Source organism: Anopheles arabiensis, chromosome 2 (assembly GCF_016920715.1).
Source record: "Anopheles arabiensis isolate DONGOLA chromosome 2, AaraD3, whole genome shotgun sequence".
NCBI lineage: Eukaryota > Metazoa > Arthropoda > Insecta > Diptera > Culicidae > Anopheles > Anopheles arabiensis.
The window spans coordinates 32,533,505-32,556,485 of record NC_053517.1 but is presented as its reverse complement, the minus strand read 5'-3'; the positions used below and the strand labels follow the sequence as shown (position 1 = coordinate 32,556,485).

At 51.5% G+C, this 22,981-nt stretch overlaps 7 protein-coding genes across 11 annotated transcripts; 3 read left to right on the top strand and 4 right to left on the bottom strand.

The window, feature by feature from the left end:
* The first annotated feature begins 275 nt into the window (after positions 1 to 275).
* Positions 276 to 1,150, top strand: LOC120896855 (acylphosphatase-2-like). Its single transcript, XM_040301345.1, has 4 exons — positions 276 to 537; positions 605 to 621; positions 701 to 810; positions 879 to 1,150. The coding sequence occupies exons 1-4, from the start codon at positions 297 to 299 to the stop codon at positions 991 to 993; spliced, it is 483 nt and encodes a 160-aa protein (XP_040157279.1). The 5' UTR covers positions 276 to 296; the 3' UTR covers positions 994 to 1,150.
* On the bottom strand, positions 1,037 to 3,162 carry LOC120896852 (2-oxoisovalerate dehydrogenase subunit alpha, mitochondrial). Of its 3 annotated transcripts, none has more exons than XM_040301341.1 (3): positions 2,825 to 3,162; positions 2,654 to 2,739; positions 1,037 to 2,538 (listed from the first exon to the last, which is right to left on the bottom strand). In XM_040301341.1, the coding sequence occupies exons 2-3, from the start codon at positions 2,732 to 2,734 to the stop codon at positions 1,288 to 1,290; spliced, it is 1,332 nt and encodes a 443-aa protein (XP_040157275.1). In that variant the 5' UTR covers positions 2,735 to 2,739; positions 2,825 to 3,162; the 3' UTR covers positions 1,037 to 1,287. The 3 variants fall into 3 exon arrangements, with proteins under 3 accessions (XP_040157275.1, XP_040157276.1, XP_040157274.1); XM_040301342.1 differs by having other exon boundaries at positions 2,856 to 3,162; XM_040301340.1 differs by having other exon boundaries at positions 2,859 to 3,162.
* A 100-nt stretch (positions 3,163 to 3,262) lies between these two features.
* LOC120896856 (transcription initiation factor TFIID subunit 12) lies at positions 3,263 to 4,397 on the top strand. Its single transcript, XM_040301346.1, has 3 exons — positions 3,263 to 3,375; positions 3,671 to 4,038; positions 4,104 to 4,397. The coding sequence occupies exons 2-3, from the start codon at positions 3,696 to 3,698 to the stop codon at positions 4,229 to 4,231; spliced, it is 471 nt and encodes a 156-aa protein (XP_040157280.1). The 5' UTR covers positions 3,263 to 3,375; positions 3,671 to 3,695; the 3' UTR covers positions 4,232 to 4,397.
* Positions 4,395 to 5,122, bottom strand: LOC120896857 (peptidyl-prolyl cis-trans isomerase FKBP2). Its single transcript, XM_040301347.1, has 2 exons — positions 4,813 to 5,122; positions 4,395 to 4,706 (listed from the first exon to the last, which is right to left on the bottom strand). The coding sequence occupies exons 1-2, from the start codon at positions 4,966 to 4,968 to the stop codon at positions 4,449 to 4,451; spliced, it is 414 nt and encodes a 137-aa protein (XP_040157281.1). The 5' UTR covers positions 4,969 to 5,122; the 3' UTR covers positions 4,395 to 4,448.
* Positions 5,123 to 5,287: 165 nt separating this feature from the next.
* LOC120896848 (E3 ubiquitin-protein ligase Nedd-4) lies at positions 5,288 to 16,437 on the bottom strand. Of its 3 annotated transcripts, none has more exons than XM_040301333.1 (7): positions 15,522 to 16,437; positions 11,854 to 12,015; positions 11,096 to 11,761; positions 9,941 to 10,528; positions 8,053 to 8,909; positions 7,271 to 7,963; positions 5,288 to 7,182 (listed from the first exon to the last, which is right to left on the bottom strand). In XM_040301333.1, exons 1-7 carry the CDS (start codon positions 15,630 to 15,632, stop codon positions 7,080 to 7,082), a joined length of 3,180 nt encoding a protein of 1,059 aa, XP_040157267.1. In that variant the 5' UTR covers positions 15,633 to 16,437; the 3' UTR covers positions 5,288 to 7,079. The 3 variants fall into 3 exon arrangements, with proteins under 3 accessions (XP_040157267.1, XP_040157268.1, XP_040157269.1); XM_040301334.1 differs by lacking the exon at positions 15,522 to 16,437 and adding an exon at positions 12,464 to 13,076; XM_040301335.1 differs by lacking the exon at positions 9,941 to 10,528 and having other exon boundaries at positions 15,522 to 16,434.
* A 36-nt stretch (positions 16,438 to 16,473) lies between these two features.
* On the top strand, positions 16,474 to 18,298 carry LOC120896853 (DALR anticodon-binding domain-containing protein 3). The gene is made up of 2 exons (XM_040301343.1): positions 16,474 to 16,563; positions 16,676 to 18,298. The coding sequence occupies exon 2, from the start codon at positions 16,736 to 16,738 to the stop codon at positions 18,056 to 18,058; it is 1,323 nt and encodes a 440-aa protein (XP_040157277.1). The 5' UTR covers positions 16,474 to 16,563; positions 16,676 to 16,735; the 3' UTR covers positions 18,059 to 18,298.
* A 110-nt stretch (positions 18,299 to 18,408) lies between these two features.
* On the bottom strand, positions 18,409 to 21,129 carry LOC120896849 (enhancer of mRNA-decapping protein 3). The gene is made up of 2 exons (XM_040301336.1): positions 19,171 to 21,129; positions 18,409 to 19,065 (listed from the first exon to the last, which is right to left on the bottom strand). The coding sequence occupies exons 1-2, from the start codon at positions 20,486 to 20,488 to the stop codon at positions 18,749 to 18,751; spliced, it is 1,635 nt and encodes a 544-aa protein (XP_040157270.1). The 5' UTR covers positions 20,489 to 21,129; the 3' UTR covers positions 18,409 to 18,748.
* Between the last annotated feature and the right edge of the window lie 1,852 nt (positions 21,130 to 22,981).

The following is a 22,981-nucleotide window of genomic DNA, read 5'->3' as shown; positions in this document are numbered from 1 at the left end:
GTCACGTTCATTAATGGCAGATATTTAATGTAAAATTAAGCTATCGATTCTTTACACTTAACCCAACCGGATTTCGTGGATTGTTTTCAAACAGCAGTTTAACCACATCAAGCAAAACCACTGTTTAACCTAATGATTAAATTATTACAAAAATCAATACAAATACAACGTAATTTAGCCTTGGTTTATGCTTAAAATATAATTATTATAGAAAATCCCATTCAGTGTCTTTGGTCAACTTCTTGTTGCCACCGTTGAGCACCCCTGCCATCTAACATTTTTTTTACAAAATCACCATGATTACAGCTGATTTGTTGTTTGTTTTCATATCCTGCGCCGCTATCATAGCAACCCGGCCACTAGCGGATGGAATAGTTTGCGGTGCATCTGAAATCGACGCCGATTGCCGTACGGGTGAGGAAAGCTGTGCAAGAAGCAACCGTGACGCGAAATCGGACCACATCGAAGCCACACTTCAGCCGAAGATGTCGTCAAAATTGTTCATCTGTGATTTCGAAGTGTTTGGTATTGTACAGGGTAAGCTTGCATTGTTTAGAATGCACCAATGAACACCTTTTATTAAAACCCATTGTCATTGTTCTAGGTGTGTTCTTCCGCAAGGTAAGTTGTACGAAAATAGACTGTGTGTTGCGGGGGCTAGTGTTATTTTAATCGCATGTTCGTCTCTTGAACCTTGCAGTTCACGCAAAAACAGGCATCAAGTCTGGGACTACGCGGCTGGTGCATGAACACACACGACGGCACCGTGAAGGGACAGCTCGAAGGCGAAGAGAAGCCGATGAACGAAATGTAAGCGTGGTCGACACGTTCCTAGCAACTGTTATGCTTCTTGTTGATTATTTCTTTGAAAATTGCAGGAAACATTGGCTGCAAACGAAGGGGAGTCCATCCAGCCGTATCGACAAGGCGGTATTTAGCGTGCCCAAAGAGATTACCAGCTATTCGTTTAAAGATTTCTCAGTTCGTCGCTAGAGTGGGTAAACACAAACACACCACAACACCAGCAGGTGCGATATATTATGCGTAGGAAGTATATTAGATGTATGCGTTTGCTTTAAGCAATAACATAAGGCCACAACGTACAAAAGGTACAACAAGATACCGTGGAATGGAACCGCGGCCCTGAAAATATCGTTTCGCGCAACTTCTTCACGCTCCGAAAATCCTACAGTCCTCCTTTACCTAGCTAATAAATGCACTTTTGTTTTGTGAACGAGGTTCAGAATGGGAAGACAAAACCGCCACCAACAAGCATCTTCGCCTCGCTTACTGCTTGAAATCCTTCAGCGGGTAGTGCTCGCGGTGCTGCTCCACGTGCTCCTCCATCGCGCGCAGCTGCTCCTTCAGATGGGCCGGCATCTCCGCATACACGTCCTGGAACATTTCGCGCCAGTCCGGCTTCAGGATGCGCTCCGACTGGTTAATCTGCGACAGCACCTGCTTGCGCACCGACTTGACGAACTCGTTCTCCTTCGCCTCGTCGAACCAGCCGCGCCGCAGCATGTAGTGCTTCAGCTTCGCGATCGGATGCTCCACCGTGTTCCAGACCTCCAGCTCCTCCGCCGGCCGGTACGCGGTACTGTCGTCCGACGTGGAATGGTGCCCAATGCGGTACGCCATCGCCTCCAGCACGATCGGTTTGTTCTCGCGCAGCACGTACTCGCGGGCCAGCTTGGTCGCGTTGTACGTGGCAAACACGTCCGTCCCGTCGAAGCGCAGTGCCGCCATCCCGTACCCGGCGGCCCGGCCCGCAATACCATCCCCCCGGTACTGTTCCCTCGAGGGCGTCGAAATGGCGAACCCATTGTTGCGGCAGAAAAATATCACCGGACTGTCGAGCGTGGCCGCAAAGTTGAACGCCGCATGGGTGTCGCCCTCGGAAGCGGCACCCTCCCCGAAGTACGTGATCACGCAGCGCTGATTGTTCGGCTGCAGCTTGAAGGCGTAGGCCGCACCGGCCGCCTGCGGAATTTGGGTGCCCAGCGGGGACGAGATGGTGACAAAGTTGAGCTTGCGCGACCCGTAATGGACCGGCATCTGGCGACCCTTGCCCTGATCTTCCGCATTGCCGTAGCACTGGTTGATAAAGTCCGAGATGGTGAAGCCGCGCCAGACGAGCACACCCGCCTCACGGTACTGGCCGTACACCCAGTCCTCCGGGCTGAGGGCGGCCGCCGATCCGATGTGGCTGGCCTCCTCGCCGAAGTTGGTCATGTAGAAGGAAATGCGCCCCTGGCGCTGGGATTCGTACAGAATCTTGTCCATCGTGTTCAGCAGCACCATGTCGCGGAACATCTTCTGCACGGTCGCCTGCTCGAGGTTCGGCTCCTGGGACGGATCGTCGATCACACCCTCGCTGTTCATCACGCGATAGATCGGGATCGGTTCGATGCTTTCGGGCAGTGCCAGCTTCGGCGTCGTCACGAACGAAGCTTCCAGGGCGCCGGGGAACTTTGCGTGCAGCGAGCTGGGCCCGCTCGCGCCCTGTTGCTGTGAGGCGGCATCGGACGAAAGGCACTGGTGGGCAGAAAGGACAGGGGGATAGGGTGAATATTTTGTTGCAGCTCGATGGATGTGTGCTGATGCATGCAGAACCAGGTTCCGCCATGGTCATCGCGTGCTCGTCACCTACCTTAACCACGGTCCGGGATGGGGACCGAGCGAGCGGGCTACGTCTTGCCAGAACGGTACCCAAAGTACGAAGGAGTGACATTTTTGCTGCAAAAGAAGCACACCAAATTACCGACGGTGAAAAAAAGCACGATGATGCGGGAAAGGCGCGATTCTTTCCCGGGTTGATTACGTCAAAACCCGTGCCTGGAACTGAGCACAACCACCTGTATTTGCTGCTGCTGTTGACAGGGACGATAAGGTCTTGGGAGCTGCGGTGTGTTGCTGCGTTCGTGTACGGCAAGCGAGATGTTTGTGCGATTAATTCAGCCGAATGTGCGAGCTGATACGACGTAACTATTTAATTGACGGAACCGAGCTCTACGCACACAGCCCCAACGACAGCACTGCTGGAAATTGCATGTTCCATCAAAACATTACTAAGAGGGGAGGATGATCACACGCACACACTTGCACGATGAAAAAACAGATGATCAGACTATTGGTTCGGTTCTTTCTATGAGAAACAATCTCAACATTGGAGATAGAAACAATGCAAAAAACGTAAAAATGCGAATTTGTAGCTAATATTTCAAACCGAATCGATAAGGAAATTAAAAAAGGTCCAAATTTGATTACGAATTTACGAAACGTCTTGTTGTCATTTTGACAGCAGCTGTCAAACTATGTTTCCTCAACCCCAAACAAACCAGCACAGTCAACATACGCGCTGCCGTGTAGGAGGTTCGTAGATTTGCGTTTAATTTAATTGATGTTTTCTATGGTTTCTTTAGTAGCTGGCGTTATGCAGCACATATAAAGTGCTTAAATAAACCCCAGAAATTAAGACAAATATGGAGTGCACCACAAAAATGAGGCTGCAAACCCCGCCAAAGCTGTTGCCTTTCTGTTGTGTTTAACTGTACTGTTTCGTCGTTCAATCGAAAAGGGAATTGTTTTCGTTTAGTTACTCTTTTAAATGTATTGCTCCGATGGCCTCTACAATGTCTTATTGCTCTAATGCTCCAATACTAAACAGCAATATCAACACCACACCTAGCAGCATGGCGTCACCGTCCCAAAGCAGCCCGGCTACGGCAGCCACAGCGAACGCGATCGGCGGAAGCTCCAGTGCCAAGATTTCCTCCGGGGGCAGCTCTGCGGCCGGCACAACGTCCGCGTCGGGCAGCGGTGGGACGGACAGCGCAACGCAGCTGCTAACGAAGCCGCGGCTGCAGGAGCTGGTGCGCGAAATCGATCCGACCGAGCAGCTGGACGAGGAGGTGGAAGAGCTGTTGCTACAGATAGCGGACGATTTCGTCGAGAACACCGTGAACGCAGCCTGCCTGCTGGCCAAACATCGCAAGGTGCCGAAGGTGGAAGTGCGAGACGTGCAATTGCATCTGGGTAAGAAGCTAGCTCGAAAAAGTGTACCAAAACTCGATAACGAATGTTGCCTTCCCCCGTTACAGAACGCAACTGGAACATGTGGATACCGGGCTTCGGTACGGACGAGCTGAGACCCTACAAGCGAGCGACCGTGACCGAGGCACACAAACAGCGGTTGGCGCTCATAAGGAAAGCTATCAAGAAGTATTAGCACATCCGTTTGCCCCTAGCCGATACTTTAGAGTAATAGTAATAATCATACCTACCGCAATTCATCCTTTCTGTACTGACTGGCACACGCTCATGTCCGCGCGCGCACGCCATCTTTCACGATGTAACAAATCCCACAAAAATAAACTAAACTGCTACTAAACTTACTTACGACACAAATGCTGAAAGACGCTTTTATTGCTCCGTCGTCGCTAAAGTTACAGCTCAGTTTTGCGTTCGATTTTCACCAGCTCCACCTCGAAGATGAGCACCGAGTTGGGGGGAATCTTTTCGCCGGCCCCACGCTCCCCGTAGCCCAGTTCCGGTGGGATGACGAGCTTGCGCTTCTCGCCTTCGCACATGCCGAGCAGCCCCTGGTCCCAGCCCTTGATCACCTGGCCCATGCCAAGCGTGAAGGTGAGCGGGTTGCCACGCGGAATGCTGCTGTCGAACTCGGTGCCATCCTCAAGCGTACCCTGGAAGGAGATACCGGGACAAACGAAGGAACCGTCGTTAGATGTGCTGGATCGCCTGATCGGGTCTTAGGGATACAGGGCGAAGTGCACTTTACTAGCCCCTTACCGTGTAATGCATGTGCACCAGGTCGCCCTTCTTCGTGCGCACGGTGCAGTTTTCGACGCGTTTCTTTACGCCAATCTTTAGCTTGGCTTCGGCATGGACGCTTTGGGCTAGTGCCAAACCGGCCAGGCAGAGGAGAAAGAGATGCGAACGTTGCATTTCCGGTCCTCAAAATGTCCACACGCAGACCAGGAGATTAATTTTATGGCTAGCCGGCTTTATTTACACCACGTAATTGCTGGGAGGGCGTCTTTATCCTACTCTTTTCTGGGAGTCGTTTGTTGACTTTCCTGTGCGATGCGAATGACAGCTGCGGAGCAACAACAAAAAAGGGAAGAAGAAAGCTGCCATCGACAGTGCCGGACGTATGAGTAGGTGAGTTTAGTTAAATTCATTCAACAGAATTTTTTTACCACCAGTCGATAAGGTATTTATATGTTTCTTTCAAATCGCTCGAAAAGTTCACTACTCATCTCACTTCCAGCAACCGATTTGTAATGCTTTATTACTGTTCTCTTGTGTATTTTTTTATACCAAATATTACAACTAGCATCACTTTTGTATGTGTTTCCGCTTCTCGTTTACTTCAATTCCCACTTTTAATTTCATACTTCAACCGCTTCTTTTATACTGTTTCGCTCCGTTTTCTCGATCGAATAAAAATAAACATATATCAATTGTGCAAAAATTAGCCCACCGGATGCAACGACGGCGACCGTCTAAATCACTAACTAACTAAATCACTACACCAACGGTACATGGACAACAGGATTTGCGTACTGATTACCGCACGATAGTTCTACTACTAAGGATAGTATAGTATAGAGGATGGATAAGAGGGGTGGCTTTTTTTTGGGGGGGACGGTGGCGGTTGCCACCAGCAACATTTTGGCGTAATTTTACAACGCACACTTTTAACACCTTCTTCTTCTTCTTCTTCTTCTTTGCGTAACAACCTACGCGGCCATGCCGGCCAATACAGGGGTTCGGGAATTATTGAGTACCACGCAGAAGGAGTCCTTGCTACGGGGTCTTTTTAACACACCTTATCGTATCCCACTAATCACGTTTAATTATTGTGCGCCGAACAAGTCAAGGGAGAACAGGAGAGATACGGCGGTTGTTCCTTAAATTTCCGGCATAATCTTTTCGCGAAGATTAACTGTAAAGCTATTGTTGCCGTTTTGCGGGTCGTTGGTGTGGGGTGGCCTGGCTACTGCTGCTGCTGCTGCTGCTAGTGGCTAAATCCATAAGTAACGATAGCTCTACGTCCTTATTTTCCTACGACACTTTCCACACAGAGCGCCACAGAGCTCCCGATAAATAATACGTGCACCGGACTTTTCCCTGTGCTTGCCTTGTTCCTACGGATTCAACCTCTGGTTTTCTAACCTTTTTCAAATATATTTTGGTGTCTGTGTGTTTGTGTGATGCAAACGAAAGTGTGTATGTGTGCTTCTTAAAAGTCTACCGATCTCCGCTGCAAGATGAAATTAAAATCAATCAACTTTACAATACACAACCCAATTGAACGTTTTGGAATCGCGTGTGGTTTTGCCTGACCTCGTTTTCGTGTGTTAAATGGGCGTGTTTTTGTGAAGTTTTCTTTTTTTTTACACAAAAGTGCATTTAAAAACATTTAAAGGAACGACAGAGAAACGTAGCTGAAGGCACTAATCCTCTTGTCAAAACCATAGAAAGCGCCAATTACGCAACATGCACTCGACAGGCGGGCATGTGGTCTCTTCTGTTGGTTGCTTCTCTACTTTAATACGGTTAGGATAACATGCTCCTAAAAATAGTGCACTTCCTGTACTGTCCCCTGATTCTGCCTTCACTGCTCACTCCGATGTACAACCATTTTGCTCGGTTTCGCAAAAAAAACCCGAGAGCGGGCCGATAAATAGTTATTTTCTTTTAGTTTCTATCTTTTTTTTAACAGGCGATCTGATTTATAATTAATCTTCTACCACGGAATGTGTTGGGTCGTGGGTGTGTATCAATGCACGAGTAGAGTCATTTACCTATGGCTTTCCGTTTTGCGTATTTGCATTACCAGTGGGAACCGGCCATCTCCAGCTTGGGACATGGGAAACATGCCAAACACATTTAAACACATCCGTGCGTCCACCAGCGTGGGCACCAAAAATTACAAAAAAGGCATTAAGATTGCCTTAATCTCAAACAAAACAAAAAAAAAACCGCTTCGTGCAGGTTGCATGCCCTACTCGTGTTGCAGTATTGTTCCGCAGCATAGGGGGGGAGGCGCATTAATCGACGCCGGCAAAACCTTGGCTGCCCTCGATTGCGCTGATTAGCTTTTCCTTTAGCTGGGCGTAGCTCTCGTACGGCGGCAGATCCAACCGGTTGAAGCTGCGAATAGAGAACAACGTTAGCGTCACATTGTGCTGAATTGTGCAACCAATAGGGGGAGGGGCACTGTGCACCGCACTCTACTTACCAGGTATGGGCGCGCGGAAAATTGTTCACCGTGCCCCACTTCTCGATCGTAAACAGCTGCGGCCCGTTCGAGCCGTACAGCTCCTTGAACCCGTTCATGGGGACGCGCGACGTGCCGGTCACGAACTGCAGCAGCCGGGAGCGCATTTCATTGTTGAAGGACAGAACGGCGCGCCAGAACCACTGCACCACCGCATGGTTCGCGTAGTAGTCGCCCTTGTACATCGTGTTCTTCTTCCAGTCGTTCACGTCGATGCTCTGGATGCCGCACATCAGCAGCTCCAGCTCGTTCTCGTCGAAAATCTTGAGCAAGTGCAGCGGCACCAGCGAGCTGACGCCCTCCAGGAACGCTTGCATCTGGTCCTTGACGCGCGCCTCGAACCGCCAGTCGATCACGAGCCGGATGTACTCGTCCTTGTTCTCGTTGCTCACCTCCAGATCGGCCCCGTTCGGTTTCAGCTCGCGCTGGTTCGTCGTGCCGAAGCTTTCCTCGTCCACGCTGAACGTGAGCATCAGCGTGCTCGGATCGTTCTCCTTGATGTAGAGCAGCGAGTTGTAGTACTCCGTGTCGACCGCCTCCATGTCCTTGAGGTCGATCGACTTCTGCAGCATCATCTTGTAGAACGGTCGGATGAAGAACGCATCCAGCAGCTTGCCATGGTAGATTGCCATGCCCGCAATGCGCCCGATAAACCTGGAAAGCCGCATCACAAATCACAAATCGATTAGACCGCGCGTTGCGGGGCTAGGATTCTAATCTTTCGCTCTCTCTCTCTCTCTTACCGGAAGTAGTTCAAATGCTCCTCATTGCACAGCCCACTGTTGGGGTTGATCTGCAGTGTGTAGTTGTCCATCGCCGAGTACTCAAACAGGCCGTAGTACGGGTTGAACATCTCCTTCGACAGCAGGTAGAACCACTCGCGCGCCAGCCCCCCATAATCCAGCCCCGTCTCGCCCTCGAACTCGACCCACAGCTTCGTCTTGAGCAGGTCGAGCCGCGTGACCGAGTTGATGACGCGATACGAATCCTCCAGTATGGACGCCCGCCGCACCTTGATGTCGATCTTATTTGGCACGTTGCTCGGTTTCTGCAGCTGGCTCTTGAAGTACTCGTACTTCTGCTTGTAGTCGCGCGAGTACGGTACCGCCTGGCCAGCGATCTTTGGATTGGACAGCCGCGGATCGTCCCACTGCGTCGTGCGCGTGTTGTGATCGATGAAGAACGTGCGCCCGTCGCTGTGCACCCGCTCCTCCCAGCCCTCCGGCAGTGGTCCCAGGTTGTCGTCCGAGGAGCGCGAATCGCCCCGGCTGCCGTGGCCGCTGCCGGCGGTCGATCCAGCACCGCCGGCCGCAACCCCGTCGGACCCGGCGGCGCTCGGTATCGGGCTGGCCAGGCCGGTGCGCGGATCGACCCACGAGGTGGTTTTGTTAATGTGATCGATAAAGAACAGCCGCCCGTTCGACGCTACCTGGACGGCCCAGCCGGGCGGTAGGCCGGTCGCGTTCGGCTGTGCCGCCGGTGCCGGAGTCGTTGGATGACTCGGCGACGTCGGCTGTACGGCCACCGCAGTGTCCGGTCGGTTGGGCGTCGTCGCTGCGGTTTGTTCACTACCGATGGAAGACGTTGCAGTTTCACTGACCTGCGGGAGAAGGGGAGAGCCGAGATCGCCGGGAGAAAGTGAGTACGTGGTGTACTTGTGCTTACTGCGTAAAAATGTGTCATTTTCCCACATTTTCCACGATTGCATGCAATACAGGATTTAAAAGGAGTTCCCATAGCTGTGGGACACTTTGTTGACTCTTTCCTATATGAAAAGAGCTTAATGTAATGGGAATTTAGCTCTACAGCACTCTTGTTACACATATCCAATAGGAATTTCCAAGGAGCCTGTCCAGAAAGGGTGCCATAGAGTCCAATTTCCATAATATGAAGTTCACTTCCCATAAAAAAGTGTCGAGGAAGTGTTCCACTACTATGAGAATCCCTGGAAACCTGTGTAAGTGTGTAACGAAATAAGAACGACTAAGTAACTTCCACCCTTCCCTAGTGCTCCCCGAACGTGTATAGCGTGTAGCGATGATGATGATGATACATACACAACCCGTAACCATGGTAAAAGATCAAGTGTGAAATAATTGAACAAAGTTACAGGAAGACCGTCACCTAGGTCCCGTATATCTCCCTTCCACCTTCAGCACGGGATTAGAAGGATGGTGGCAGAGAGAAAGAATATTGTTGAGAAGAAGACAGATAGAGAGGATGAAAAGGATATGGAGGTAGTAGAGTTAATCTATGTACGAAACACTGCAACCGTTAGTAATTTTGACATGCCAGCTCTACCTTCATTGCGATCATTTCTGGGCGCAAACTACGCTCACCACTACTGCACAGTACATGAAATCAGTATCGAATCGGATGGTTAAAGGTAAGGGTTAAGGGTGTAGTAGCGACTAGCTAAGCAGCGGTAGCAGAAAGAGGACGCGCTAATGAGGGTGAAATGAGGGTTATTGAAGAGGGTTAAACAGCAAGAAACGGGGCGAGATTGCACACTGGCAGCTCGTTCGTGAGCGATGCAACAAACAAAGTTAGAAACCAGCCGGAGACGCTTTGCACCCTCCACTGGCGCACAACAAAAGGGAGTAAAAAAAAGAAACGGAACATTCAACAAACCTCCCGTGGAACAGTGGACGGGGCGCCGCCTTCCGCACTTCCATTGACCGGCGCGCTTGCGTTTGGCTGTTCGTCGTCAGCCGTTGCGATAGGTGCGGACGGGCCAGGGGTGGTGTCTCCCGCTTCGCCGCTGCCTGCCTCGATCGCGGTCGCCTGTGCACTTTCGCTGCTGCCGGGTGACGATCGGCGTCGCTGGCTCGGTACCGGCGTGCCGACGGGACTGGCGCGGGCCGACGACGCTGACGAGCCACCGCCGCCGCCTCCAGGTGGGGGCGGAGGTGCCGGACGTATCGGGCGTATCGACGTACCGCCCGCCCCACTGCTAGCAATCGAAGCGACCGAGGGCGATGGCGACAGCCCGACCGTCAGTTCCGCGTCATCGCCGCGCGGTGCACTGGCGGGACGTTCCGGAGTGGCCACCGCCGTGCCCCGGCCCACACCGTCGCCGGACTGCGCCATCAGCGTAGATAGGAGCGGGTGGTCGGCCGCGAGCACCATCGGTGAGCCGATACCGGGGGCGCCCGACCTATTCCCGACCGCCGCCGCGGTGGTGTCGCCATTTTCCGAAGTAATACTGACAGTGTCGGCCTTGAATAGGGAGAGCGGGGTAAATATAAACACGGGATGGGCGTACAGGTGGAATAAACGAGATGCGAGATGCGGATTGAATGCGTGTGGGAATTACACAAGATGGACGCGGCGAGAGAGACAGGGGTTCGCCGGACAAGTCGCGCAGCGCGTGGCGATACTGACGTGGTACAAAAAACAAACGTTTGTGGCAATAGGACACCCAATGGAATGTTCGGCCCTGTCGATGGACATTTAAGCATGTCTCGATGTCTTGTTTTTCAAAAGCAATGCTTTTTTTGTTGTGATTTTGGCCACATTTATATGTAGATTCGTGGATAAAACTCTGCACCACATGAGATATGACCACATATTAGCAAGATACAAGAATGATTTTCAAACTGTACCCACTTTTGGTACGTGTCCGATAAACACAAACAATTCACCACAGCCACATTGGAGAAAGGATCAAAAACCAGAAACAAAACATCTCACTTAAAAAAAAAAAACTCCTTGCGCAAAAAAAAACAAACCCCCCAGAATATGATGATTCTGTGCACAGAACCCACTCAGGACACGTGGTCTTACCATGCTCGTGTTGTTGCTACCGCTGCCTCCATTGTCGGGATCGTTGCTGATGTGGAAGCGACGCTGGAACGCGGCCACCATCTCGTTCAGCCCGGGCTGGGACGGGCCAATGGTGGGCCGCTCCCACTGCGTGGTGCGCGCGATATGGTTCACGTAGTACATCCGGCCGACCGGATCCTGCCGCACCTCCCAGCCGGGCGGCAGCGCATCGTTCGGCTGCGCCGTCAGCGATGCCAGCTGGTGCAGCCGGTGCTGCGGATGCTGCGGATGGTTCAGGGGCAGCTGCTGCTGCGGGTACAGGCCGGCGTTGCGGTGCGCGGCCAGCGGTGTGCTCGTGGCCGAAGCCCGATTGCTGCCGCCGATCGCCGTGCGGGTGCGCCCGATCGCCGGATCGTCGTCGCGCATGATCGCGTGGTACAGCTCGAGCGTGCCGCGCACCTTCGTGCTGACGCGCAGGCTGGACTGGCGCTTGGCCCGCAACGTGTACCGCTGCGGGGCGATCGTGCGCTGGTCGCTCTCGTGCGGCAAATTGATCAGCGTCAGATCGACCAGCCCCATGAAGCCGTCGCGCGTCAGCCGATTCTCGTCGAACACCTGAAACACCAGCTTGTGCTCGTTCGGTTTGACGCGAAACACAAACTCCTCGTTCCAGACTGGGTTCAGCGTCTGCGGGGGAGGAGGATGGCAAAGGAGTGCGATTAGATGCGGTAAGGGGGGGGGGGAGTGATTTGAGAATCGAGATCAGGATTACTACCTACCCTTCGTTTAGTTTTCGTCACCATGTGGTCCACGTTGACGTCGCCGGTGATGGTGTTCTGCTCGATCTTCACGTAAGGGTCGCTGTAGCCAAAGATGTCCTTCTTGGCCAGTCCGCTCGCCCCCAGGACCCGGATGCGTACGTAGCATACATCTTCCTCGTTCTGTGCGATTTGTTGTTCGATCGGTAGCATCAACGGCATCACCAACACCAGCAACGATTGATGATGCAACAGGGTCGGCCCGATAGAAGGTCCGAGAAAAGGGAGAGACAGAGAGAAAGAAAGTACATTAGCAAACTCGTGTTTCTGGAGGAAGAAAGTCACAAATAAAAGTCACAGCATTCCCGGTGGTACGACGGAGCGGGATTGATTTGCAAAAAAGAAAAGCAAAAAGAAACTAATCAATAAAAACGCACAACCACACAAGTGCACTGGCAGATTTCATTAATCACGCGCGCGCGTTTCCGCTGCTGCTTCCCTTGCTTATCAAGCAAATCCCTCTCGGCACGACCAAAATAATCACAATCTGCGAATATGGTGGAAAATTGTGCTATAACCCATCCAGCCTGGGGGGGAGTAGAAAGAATCTAATTTCACAATCAATGCCTACCAAGTTGATCAACATCCCGGTTCGCGTCATATCGTTCGATTTGCTGGCTGCCGCGGGGAACCTCCCTTCAGAACACTGTAACCCCCTCCCCTTAGGGCACTCCGATTCGCTTCCTTTCGCTTCTCTATCGTTTCTGGTAGCACTTAATTTTGAGTCACTGAAATGTTTACCCCATCGGGGTCACTTTCCTTCGCCTGCTTTTCAAAGAACACAATTATAGAGGGGGCCGCGTGCAGCTTCGCGCTGCACGAAAACGCAATTTTTCCACCCGGATGAAACACAACTGGCAGCCAGTTTTGCAACAAGCAGCAGCAAAACCCGCGGTAACATCTGCTCGCAACCATGCACACGCACCCGACTCAGCCCTCCGACTCATCGACGCACACACAATCGCCGCCACAAACGACTCTCACTGCACACTTGCGGACTTTTGGTAGTGTGCGAGCGTTGGAGCCTGACCGAGGCCGCCTGACCGACCGACCGACCGAACGTGCACACTGTGTTGTGTGTGGTGCTATTTCTGGTTCTACTACACAACACACTGCGTTGCTGTCTATCGCCCAACCGGGCCTGTAAGTGTGTGCGCGATGGTGGTGGCGATACTGGTCGTGGTACATTACACGCAGAGGATATCGTAGCAGGCGTCGTTGTTGTCGTCGCTGCCGGGTGCAGCTGAGAGGGCGATGTCTGCTGGGGTGGCTTGCCTAGATCAGTGTTGGTGAGAGCGTCACTACTTAGCGGTCCCTTTAGTCGCTGCGTGTGCGTTTTACTCAAATCGCCCCGTGACAAACGAACGTAGCTGTAGAGGAGCGGCGGGCTGGGGTGTCCATCCAAATCCATCCACTACATGCTAAGGACGTGAAGCAAGAGATTCGAGAGATCACACATACTAGCTCTGCGAGAGGTTTTTTTTTGCACCGAAAACCCTCTCTGCCATCGACGCTTATCACCGATAGTGAATGGTAGATAAGGGCAGCGTGACGAGTGTATTCCCACTTGTCCGCCTTTCCTTCACACCCGGCTACCCATACTGTACAGCGCAAGTTGTGTATGTATCCTGCGTCATCAACTGCTCACCGGACACCGAAAAGGGTTGCCGCCACACTACTGTGTTCAAGCCAGCAGCTACCGGTAGCCCAAAACTAGTTGCTCGCATGCCACTCTGCTACAGTGGCCCTTGCCACGCTGACTCACAGCCACGATAAACGCCGTTTATCGTTTATCGGCGTTGATTTGGAAATTAAGCCACCCGGGATTAAACGCGGTGGGAAAATCCCATCTCACTGCTCTTGGCTTTGTGGCAAGATAAGTCGAGAGAAGGGCAGCACGGGAAGAATCGATTCTGCGTGGCAGCATATCAGTGTGCGTGCGTGTGTGTTTAAATCGGGATTAAGGGAGAGAAGAAAAAAAAGATAGCCCAGTTGAGCTACGGCTCCCGTTAACGTGGGTGCCGTGTCTTGTGATGTACAACGATTTGGACATTTGAAAACGTAAACCTGCCAAAGTGTTTGTTAGCCGACGGGGTAAATATTTGCACACAAACACCCCAAAAGTCTCTTCCTAGATATTGATGGGGAATGTAACAAGAGAGATAGAGAGAGAGAAACAGCGAGCTGAAGTTTGTGAGTGTGTATAAATATATCACAAATTAGTATTTCACGGTGTGGAACAGGTGACAACCAGTTTCCGTTCGAGCGACCGTGAGCATTATTAGCGCACCACGCACCGCCAGTTGGTGTGTAGCTTCGCGCCGGCAACGATCGCGGAAATACCCAATAATATCTCCAATGTGTTAGTTCGAACTAGAAACGTAAGGTGTGAGAGTGTTGGAGTGTTAGAGCATCATTTTTCTAACCCAAAATTTTGTACCGGCAACGACATTTTGGCCTGCCAAATTGTATCTAAGATGATTGCGAGCACAGTGCAACGAGAAAGGGCAAAAGTTACAGAAAAAAATTAAAATTAATTTAACTAAAAAAGGATTCAGTACCCACCATGAGCCTATCTATGTTCCGACTATCAATGTGTGCTAAATGTTCTACGAGCGAGTGATAAGGTTAGACAGCTGATGCATTTCGAATGATCATAAATCCCGTTGTCAACCTAAATCGTTGCCCTTCCTTGACCATCTACGCCTGCTAATTGGTCGAAAAGGCAAAGTCGAACCTAACTTTGGCAAACATTGAATCGCCTCCAATGACGTCAGTTGTGAAAGTGCTTCCATTATCAATCAATTCAATTGTACCAATAGCTCTCTTGCTCTACCAAACATCCCATCGGCTTATCGGTTTACAAATTATTGATAACGATTTTCGCATCATCAGCATTTTTGCACCAAACAGATACGGCTTTGGTGCAAAATGGTTGTGTCAAATGGTCCCAATAAGCCGCATAAATGATTGCCTTTCTCTTGTGTCACTTTGTGTTTTGTTTTGTGCCACCACCCGACAGTCCATTGGCCCCTTCCCGTGGATCCCTCCATTCGCTAGCAGTAAGCTAGCATACGTTCGTCCACGTGAGAGATGATGCTGACAAGAATCGTTTCCCGTTCTGCACACCTTCCGTTTTCCCACACGCACATCACGCTGAAGTGCTTCATCCGCTGGGCGAGCAGAGCCGACCGACCGAACCGACCGACCGTGTGTGTTCCTCCCCGTGAACCTAACATCCATCCTGCGGGGCTATCTTATCAGTGCATCCACCACCAGGCCTATCATCATTCTCCCAACAGCTTTAGATAGTGTCCACCTGAAGCAGTGTGTGTGTGTTTGTTTTTTTTTTTGCTCTTCTTCTGCTGCTTGCCGTAATGCGACACACGTTTCAAAATTCATCCCCACCGGGATTGCAACACGGGGAAAAACGGGAAACGATGTCGTCCCCTTTGTGCGATGAAAAAAGCCGTCAACGACTCGCCTGCCGGAAGCGATGTGCTAGAAGAGGCCGTTTTTTTCGCAGCATCAGCGTCTTTTGTGAAAATGTCCTCGGTCGGGAACAATCAACCCGTCGCGAACGGACCAACACACCCTTAAAAGCCCACCCTCCCCCTTCCTCTACTTACAGCGGTAAAGAGTGATCCTCGGGGCGTGTGGGACGACAGGGCCGGGCTCGACCCGTAGCTCGAGTTGCCCACGGACTGGGCCCTTCGCCGCGGTGGTCGCTGCGGTGTCATGCCGTTTAACCCGATAGTCTGCGCCGGACCGGAACCGGACGGTGACGGACCGTGCGGCGATAGTAGTAGTAGCGTCGTCTGAATGCTGCTTTGGGCTGCGATCGCATGCCCGTCCTGGGTGGAGTGTTTCACGCCGCCACCACCAGCTGCACCACGGTTTTGTTGCGCCGGACGATACGGTTGGATGGATTAGTCATCGAGCGAAGTGCGGCAGTGCGGCGGAACGGGTTTGCGCTGCACTGGAACAGGGGGGAACACGGGGAGGGGTTTGCACATGCCACTACCCCGCTCATGCACGCTTCACACTGGGTGCTGGGGGGTGCATCCCACGACAGAGTTTTGCACCGACAAATGGGGTGGGAGGGCTGTACTCGCCCGATTATGCACTTACGCGGTCCGCTCCACGACCTTTTCCCTCCGCTACTCCCTAGAACAATGCTTTTGTACTGCGTAGCCTTTTGCTTTTGCTGATGTTGGTGCTAGGGGCTAATGTTGGTGGCCGAATCTTGCGAACACGCACGACCCTTTTTTTCTCACTCAGCCTGCTGCGCGTGCAATGAATCACGAGAAATTACACAGAATAGCATCCGCTCAGGTTGTGCCCGTGGGGGAGGAGCCCGAGATGCATCGCACGATGCTGCAAGGAGACGGACACCACACGCACCCGATCAATGCACCGGAAACGAAAACTGCTACGAAATTCCCCCACCGTGGCCCGAGCGGTGGTATGTGGGGCTAATTTCTTTATGTTCTTCCACACTTTGGTCCCGTTCCGCACGATGTTCTTTCGGTCGCAGTTTTTTTTGTCTCCTCTCCTCCGCTGCGTAGTGTTGACAGCTGATGCGAAACATAGCCGGCCAAGGTTGCTGCAACATGGAGCACGCGTGGATGCTGTTTTTGGCACCAACGTCTAGTGGAGTGGTGCAGGGAGGTAATGCAATTATGAAAATGTGTGTAAAAAATTATTATTCAGTTTTTTCCGCTCATTTGATAATGATTTTGGTACTCAATTTGAATCAAATGTAAATGTTTATACGAATCAGACGTTAGGACATCTTTGCCTCTCCGTATACCTTGGTACCCCCGCATCGACACGAAATGTCATGTTTGTTTACATCGCTCGCGAAACAGCTTCTATTCGTCTTTCAACTGTTGATCGCGCTGCACGGGACTACAACACTCATTCAAACTGCAAAGCAAACGAAATGGAAGGAATTCTAACGAAAACCGAAAAGCTGCTGCACTCCTATCTGCAAGATCGGGGCCACACACCCGTCATAAAACTGCTGGACAAAAACCTCTGCCAGATGGGCGATCTGCTCGTGCAGAGCAAAGCCGACAGCACGCTGACCCTGGACGAGCAGGCCCTGCTGACTGCGAGCAGGGAGTGGCCCCTGCCGTTCGGTGCCATTTCCATCGCCAATAACGTGGCGCACATTTGGTTCGATCGGGTCTCCGCATTTCGTGCCACGCTGGCCGAGAAAGAATGGCAAGCCGATGCTCGTGCACCGACCGCCGGCACCATCTACATCGAAGCGCCGACCGGCAAAGAGTGGGCCACCATGACGCTGACGGAATTCCGGGCCGACATGCTGCGAACGGTGGTGAAAAATTGTTTCCAGCACGCCGGATACACCGTGGTTCAGGCGGGCGAGGAGCAGCTGGCCGATTACCCGACCGCGAACGCTACACGCGTGAAGATTGTGCAGCAAAAGAGCAAAGCGGTGCCGGAGCAGTGTATCGAGCTGCTGTGCGGCAGCGTGCTTACGGGCAGCGAGATACAGAACGCGGCCCAGTACATCGGTCTGCGCGCGAATGACATGCAGCTTATCGCGCAGCACCGGTACGGGTTGCGGCTGCCGGATGTGTGCAAACTGCAGCGGCTCGTGTCGAGCCTCGGGCGGTCGGCGGCCATGGTCGACATGCTGCACACCAGACACACGCACGTGATCGACATGCGCAGCCAGCAGGGCATACTGCGCAACCAGTGCTCGTCGAAGGGCGCCTCCTTCATCATGTACAATTACGCCCGGCTGGCGTCGATCCTGCGCAAGCACACTGAGCTGGTGGAGCAGGGCGCCGGCACTGCCATACCACCGGTGGCCGACATTGACTTCTCGCTGCTGACCGATCCGGACGAGTGGCTGCTGCTGTACGCGTACCTGATGCGCTTCCCGCACACGATCCAGCAGACGATCGGGTACGGCCAGCCGGACGGACGGATCGCACCGTACCACCTGCTAAACTTTACGCTGTGCCTGATCAAGTGCCTGAGCAAGTATTACCGCAGGGTTAGAATCTTAACGGAGAACAGACCAAGGCTGCAACCGGTCATGCTGGCCAGACTGTACCTCATCCGCTCGCTGTTCGATATGCTGCGGGTCATACTGAACATACTGGATTTGGAGCCCGTGGAGGAGATGTAGAAACGCGTTGTGCACGTTCGTTGAGGCGTGGGAGGAGAAGAACTACTATTTACCAGCTCGCAGGAGCGCCCTATTTTAAGCTTGCCTGTTGTTACACTCGACATTGTGTATATTTTGAAGAAAAAAAATGTCTCAAAGAATCAGCCATACGAATGAGATGATGACACTGCTTACGGTGTCGACACCATACTTTTTTTTCAATAAAATTGAAATAAATAAAAAAAGAATGCATTTTATAAATCGCGCCTTATCTGATGTCTGACAGTAGAAAGAAAGTCCGTTGCTGTAGTGTGCGCAATATAAAACGAGCACGAAACGTTTCTTTCGCGCTAAGTAAATCAATTCCATGGTTTGCTGTGTTTTGCCGGGAGGTTATGTGGGGGGTTTGGTTTGCCTTGTTTATTGCAGAAGAATTTTCACTCGAGAGTCTATTTTACGTTTGTGGTCGGAGCATTTCTGTTTTCTTTTTGCATTTCTAATCGGAACAGGATGTTTCGGAATTTTAATGTCTCTTCCATTGGTGTAGGAGCTGGTAGGTGTTGTACCTTTTTTGATAGAAGACGTAAATAAACCGGAAATGAAAGTGTTGTTCTCCGCATGGAAACGGAAACGCTGTCTATAAATCTCTCTCGCTCACTGTCTCTCTCTTTCTCCCTCTTTCTATCTTGTCATGGGTGCCCGTCCGTCATCTTACTCGTCCTTTCTTCGGTGGATCGGAATGACAAACTTGTCGAACGGGCTTTTGTACGTGATGCCGGCACGGCGGAAGATTTGATTCGGGATGCCCAGGTTGCACAGGTACAACCGCCCGCAGGCATCGTTCTGGTCGATCCCGTCCAGCGGTAGGATGGGCAGTATCGAACATTTGATCGAGACACCCTCGAGACCGGCCCCGGGCGGATCGATCGCGAGCACCGGCGCCCGGCTGTAGCTGATCCATTTGCGTAGCTGATCGGTCAGCCGCGGGTTCTGCACCGAGGCGATCACGAGATCGCACGGAGGTAGAGCTGTTGCCGAGGGGGGAGGGGAAGAAAAGAGAGAGAGAGGAAAAGTATGTAAGTATTTATCGATCTTTTTTGTTGTTGTTGTCGAACACCGCAACAAACGCTTACTATTAACATCAACGGAAATTTTGTTGCCCGTCGCCATGTACAGCGGAACCTCCGAGCTGTTCTGCGTCGCTTCCGTCAGCGAGCACAGGTAGACGACCGTCTCCAGACCGTGGCTGGCCAGTTGCCGGGCGGTGGATATGCCAACCTCGTCCAGCTTGCCCTCGCACACGATCACAATCTTTGGCCACTGGTGCTGGTTGTTGGGCGTCAGGCGCCTCGATCCACCGAGCAGCTGGAGCGCCAGCTCGGTTGCACCACGGGCCAGGAAGTCGTGCTGCCGCTCCCGCGACAGTCCCATGCTGACCGCGTACTCCTCGACGGTGTGGCGCAGGGTGGCCGGTATCGACGGTATGACCAGCCCTTCGTCCGTCACGTACTCCTGCGCGTCGCGGGACGCCACACGCTGAACCACGATCTGCCGGTACTGGGCCGGTGTCGACACGAGCACATTCTCATCGTGCCGGTACTTGGTTTTGGCGGCCGAGCTGGGCGCATTGCGCTGCCGGGCGGCCGCCTCGGACGCCTTCGTCTGGTGCGCGTCGATTTCGTTCCAGATCGCCTGCTTGTCGAACAGGGCCAGATTCTTCTCGAAATCAAAGTCTCCCTCCATCTCGAGCGGATCGTCGTCCGGCGAGCCGAACGTGCTGTCCTTGGCCAGATTCTTCCGGCTGCGGGACGTCTTCCCGTTGCCGTTGCCACTGTTCTTCTTCGCGCTACCGTCCACGTGCGGTAGCGATTGGCTGACGGTGGCCACCGGTCGCCCGTTGCCGAACGATCCGACGAACCCGCCGGTGAACGACGACGCCATGTGGTTCTGGGCGCTGCCGTTGTTAATGTCGATCGGGTGGCTGCTGGCGGTGCTTTTGCCCTGCCCGACGACGGGTTGCGTCGTGTTGTTCGGTGTGTTTGCGTACTTGCTTTGAGCGGGTGATTTGGTGGCCAGCTTGAATGCGCTGCCGGTGCCGTTCTGGAACTGCTGCTGCTGCTGCTGCTGCTGATGTTGCTTGCCATTATTCATCAGCTTCAGCCCATCGTACTGGTCGTCCAGCGAGGTGACCATGCCCGAGTTGGCGGCCACCGTGGCCACCGGTTTCGACGGAATGCTGGGCACGTTGCTGCACGAGATCAGATCCAGCTTGGCAATGTCGACCGCACTGAGCGTCACCTCCACATTGTTCTTCTTGAGCGGTATCCCGTTCCGGACCGCTTTCGTGATGACCACGACGGACGGCGTGACGCGTTTGATGATACCCTGGAAGATGCCGATATCGTTCCGGCAGTGTATCGACACCGACTTGCCCACCCATTTGTCGGCCATTTTCGTAGTCGGTTTCCTGTTCGGGATGTTAATGTTCTATTCGCTTACTTTCGACACAATGCAATTGCTGGCGTCCTTTGTCGCCGAAAACAATGCGCACACGGTGTTGTGAGGAAAAGCTGACACAAAACGCGTGAATATTGCGCGGGGTCACACGTAGGTCGCGGCGTCACAGTATTGGTAAAACGTACAGTTTAAGGTAAAAACACAAATGAATGAATGAAAGTAAACAAAAAAAACCTAAAACTAATCTTCACACATTTTCTACGCTCATCCGCACCACAAGAGAATACTGTTCGGGAAAAAAGGTGGCAAGCTCGGAGCTTGTTGGTACACAACAAATGTTCGCGAATGTGTTTCTCTGCTTCACTTCTCTTCCTTCCGCTGTCCTTCCTAACACCCAAAGTGTGTCGCCGAGTCGCCCAGAACGCAACCACCCCTTTTTTCCTACGCGTTTTTCGCGTGATGGGGAAGGAAAGGGGGATGCACGGTGGAAACCGTCTTGCTCTTTGTTACAATCGTTCGTCCATAGAATTCGCCACAGGGATTGAAATTGTTTCTTTTCAAAGTTATATCCACTTTTTCGCGTCACTGCTCTAGTCACATCATCACACTGTTTTCTTGTGTGCGAACTGTCCTGCTTCTTCCTTTTGTTTGTGCAAGTGAAGGCCCGTTTATACGGGCTGACGTTTGGCAAGTGTCAAATTTCAAACACGCAAAGGTACAAGTTTAATTTATGAATAAAATTGACCGAAGTCATTGCAAAATTTAAATTTTTTTATTAGTGTGAAATGAAAATACTTAAAATTGAATAAAATAACGAGCCTAAAGTGCTTTTTGATGGACAAAGATTGACATGGTTCCATGTAAACTCTCTTTAAGGCAGTACCCAAGTGGCTGCTGGAATGAATTCGAGCACGAACTTTAGACTGTCCAGGCAAATTGTCAAGCTCCTGCGAAATCTTAAATTTGAAAATGAAGTTCTGACAAAAGTAGCAATTGGATGGTTGTCATATTTATTTAAATCACAATATCTACTTTTTTGGGCTGTGTCCTTCATAATTTTTGCACATCATGCGCACGTGGCTGATGTTTCAGACACTAAAAGTTGCTCAATTCAACGAAGCACTCAAAATCTGTGCAAATCCATTCATCGGCAGGTTATTGATTCGAGTGACTTAATGTACAATTTCATTAAAGTGCCATGGACTGGGCAATGTTAAATTATTATTTTTATTATTTCGCCATTACATTCATACTATCATACTATATTCATACTATACTATACTATCATTTGTTCGATTTTAACACTCCGTTATCCCTCTTCCGTTCTCGTCTTCACTCTTCCTCATCCTTATCCTTTCCTTAGTAATTAAGAAACATTGTTAAGCCCTCGAGGCGGACATTTCTAGAAATAAATAAATAAATAAATAAATAAATTCATAATATATATTGATATGACAGAATGTCTAAAAATCATGGCCCAGCATGAAACACAGTCGGATAGCAAGTATGACCGCAAAAATTGGAGGTTCATGCTACGGATTTGAACTCCAGTTGCTCATCGATTTCCATCGTGAAGCTCAGCTGATTCAAAAGTCGTTTCGTAACTGAGCGTTTGCGCGCTCTCAAACTGTTGCTTAGATACGAGCAACATTCTGGGTAACTTTTCTCATCCGGGTTTCTGTATCCGTCTGTCCAGATTCGACTAACAACCTTTATCGACGAAGGCGGCCAAGAAACTGGTGGCTGGTCGTGTGAATTGAAATGTAAACAATTATCGGTCGCAAATTGGAAAGGTAAAGAATGGTCCAATTTTCCATGCGATTCCAGCCTAACAGAACACATTCGATGGCCATGTGACGAGAGCGTTCGCCTGTGTGTGTAGTCGATCGAGCTAAATCCCCTTTCCCCATAGAGCCACCCAAAGCTACCCAAAGCAAACAGACTGCACAAAAAAAAAATGAGCAAGGGGCTGGTGAAATTCTCACCGGTGTCGCGAATAGCGAAGGGCAAAAGCAACAGTTTTTCTGTGGCTCCAAGGCGTACAACTACTCTCCCTTCCCCGCGCTGCCTAACCCCTCGGCCAGCAACGCAACTCATCACTGGGAGCGGGAATGTTATGCGATGCCTGCGAGAGCAAAAACATAAACAACATTCCACCCTCAAAGGCCACCCCGCGCAGCAGGGAAGCGAATGGAGGGGAAAAAGTGTAGCAAAAGAGAGTGTGAGAGAGAAAGAGAGTGTGTGTGCCGTTAGAAAATGCGGGGAGCAGCTGGTTGCAGGGCTGTCCAACTCGGTAGCTTGTAGCTTGAAAAAATCGTAGCAACGTTCGAGTGCTTTACTTTCCATGCACAAAAATCACAACAATTCTGCTAAGAAAGTGAATCATTTCACTCAGCGTACTACCCCTTTAAGCTGGCTTTTATTTGCCTTCCGTTACTGTGCCTTTCCTGGCGCTGCGTGTTTGACAACCGTATGGGGCAAAACTCC

Coding starts and splice junctions, on each gene's coding strand:
- LOC120896857 (XM_040301347.1), bottom strand. CDS start 4,968: ATGCAACGTTCGCATCTCTTTCTCCTCTGCCTGGCCGGTTTGGCACTA. Junction 4,707..4,812: donor TGGTGCACATGCATTACACG/GTAAGGGGCTAG, acceptor ATCTCCTTCCAG/GGTACGCTTGAGGATGGCAC.
- LOC120896848 (XM_040301333.1), bottom strand. CDS start 15,632: ATGACACCGCAGCGACCACCGCGGCGAAGGGCCCAGTCCGTGGGCAAC. Junction 8,910..9,940: donor CGTCCACTGTTCCACGGGAG/GTTTGTTGAATG, acceptor CTTCTCCCGCAG/GTCAGTGAAACTGCAACGTC. Junction 7,964..8,052: donor GAGCATTTGAACTACTTCCG/GTAAGAGAGAGA, acceptor GCGGCTTTCCAG/GTTTATCGGGCGCATTGCGG.
- LOC120896853 (XM_040301343.1), top strand. CDS start 16,736: ATGTTTGTTTACATCGCTCGCGAAACAGCTTCTATTCGTCTTTCAACT.
- LOC120896852 (XM_040301341.1), bottom strand. CDS start 2,734: ATGTCACTCCTTCGTACTTTGGGTACCGTTCTGGCAAGACGTAGCCCG. Junction 2,539..2,653: donor CATCCCGGACCGTGGTTAAG/GTAGGTGACGAG, acceptor TCTGCCCACCAG/TGCCTTTCGTCCGATGCCGC.
- LOC120896855 (XM_040301345.1), top strand. CDS start 297: ATGATTACAGCTGATTTGTTGTTTGTTTTCATATCCTGCGCCGCTATC. Junction 811..878: donor GAGAAGCCGATGAACGAAAT/GTAAGCGTGGTC, acceptor TGAAAATTGCAG/GAAACATTGGCTGCAAACGA.
- LOC120896849 (XM_040301336.1), bottom strand. CDS start 20,488: ATGGCCGACAAATGGGTGGGCAAGTCGGTGTCGATACACTGCCGGAAC. Junction 19,066..19,170: donor AATTTCCGTTGATGTTAATA/GTAAGCGTTTGT, acceptor CCTCGGCAACAG/CTCTACCTCCGTGCGATCTC.
- LOC120896856 (XM_040301346.1), top strand. CDS start 3,696: ATGGCGTCACCGTCCCAAAGCAGCCCGGCTACGGCAGCCACAGCGAAC. Junction 4,039..4,103: donor AGACGTGCAATTGCATCTGG/GTAAGAAGCTAG, acceptor CCCCCGTTACAG/AACGCAACTGGAACATGTGG.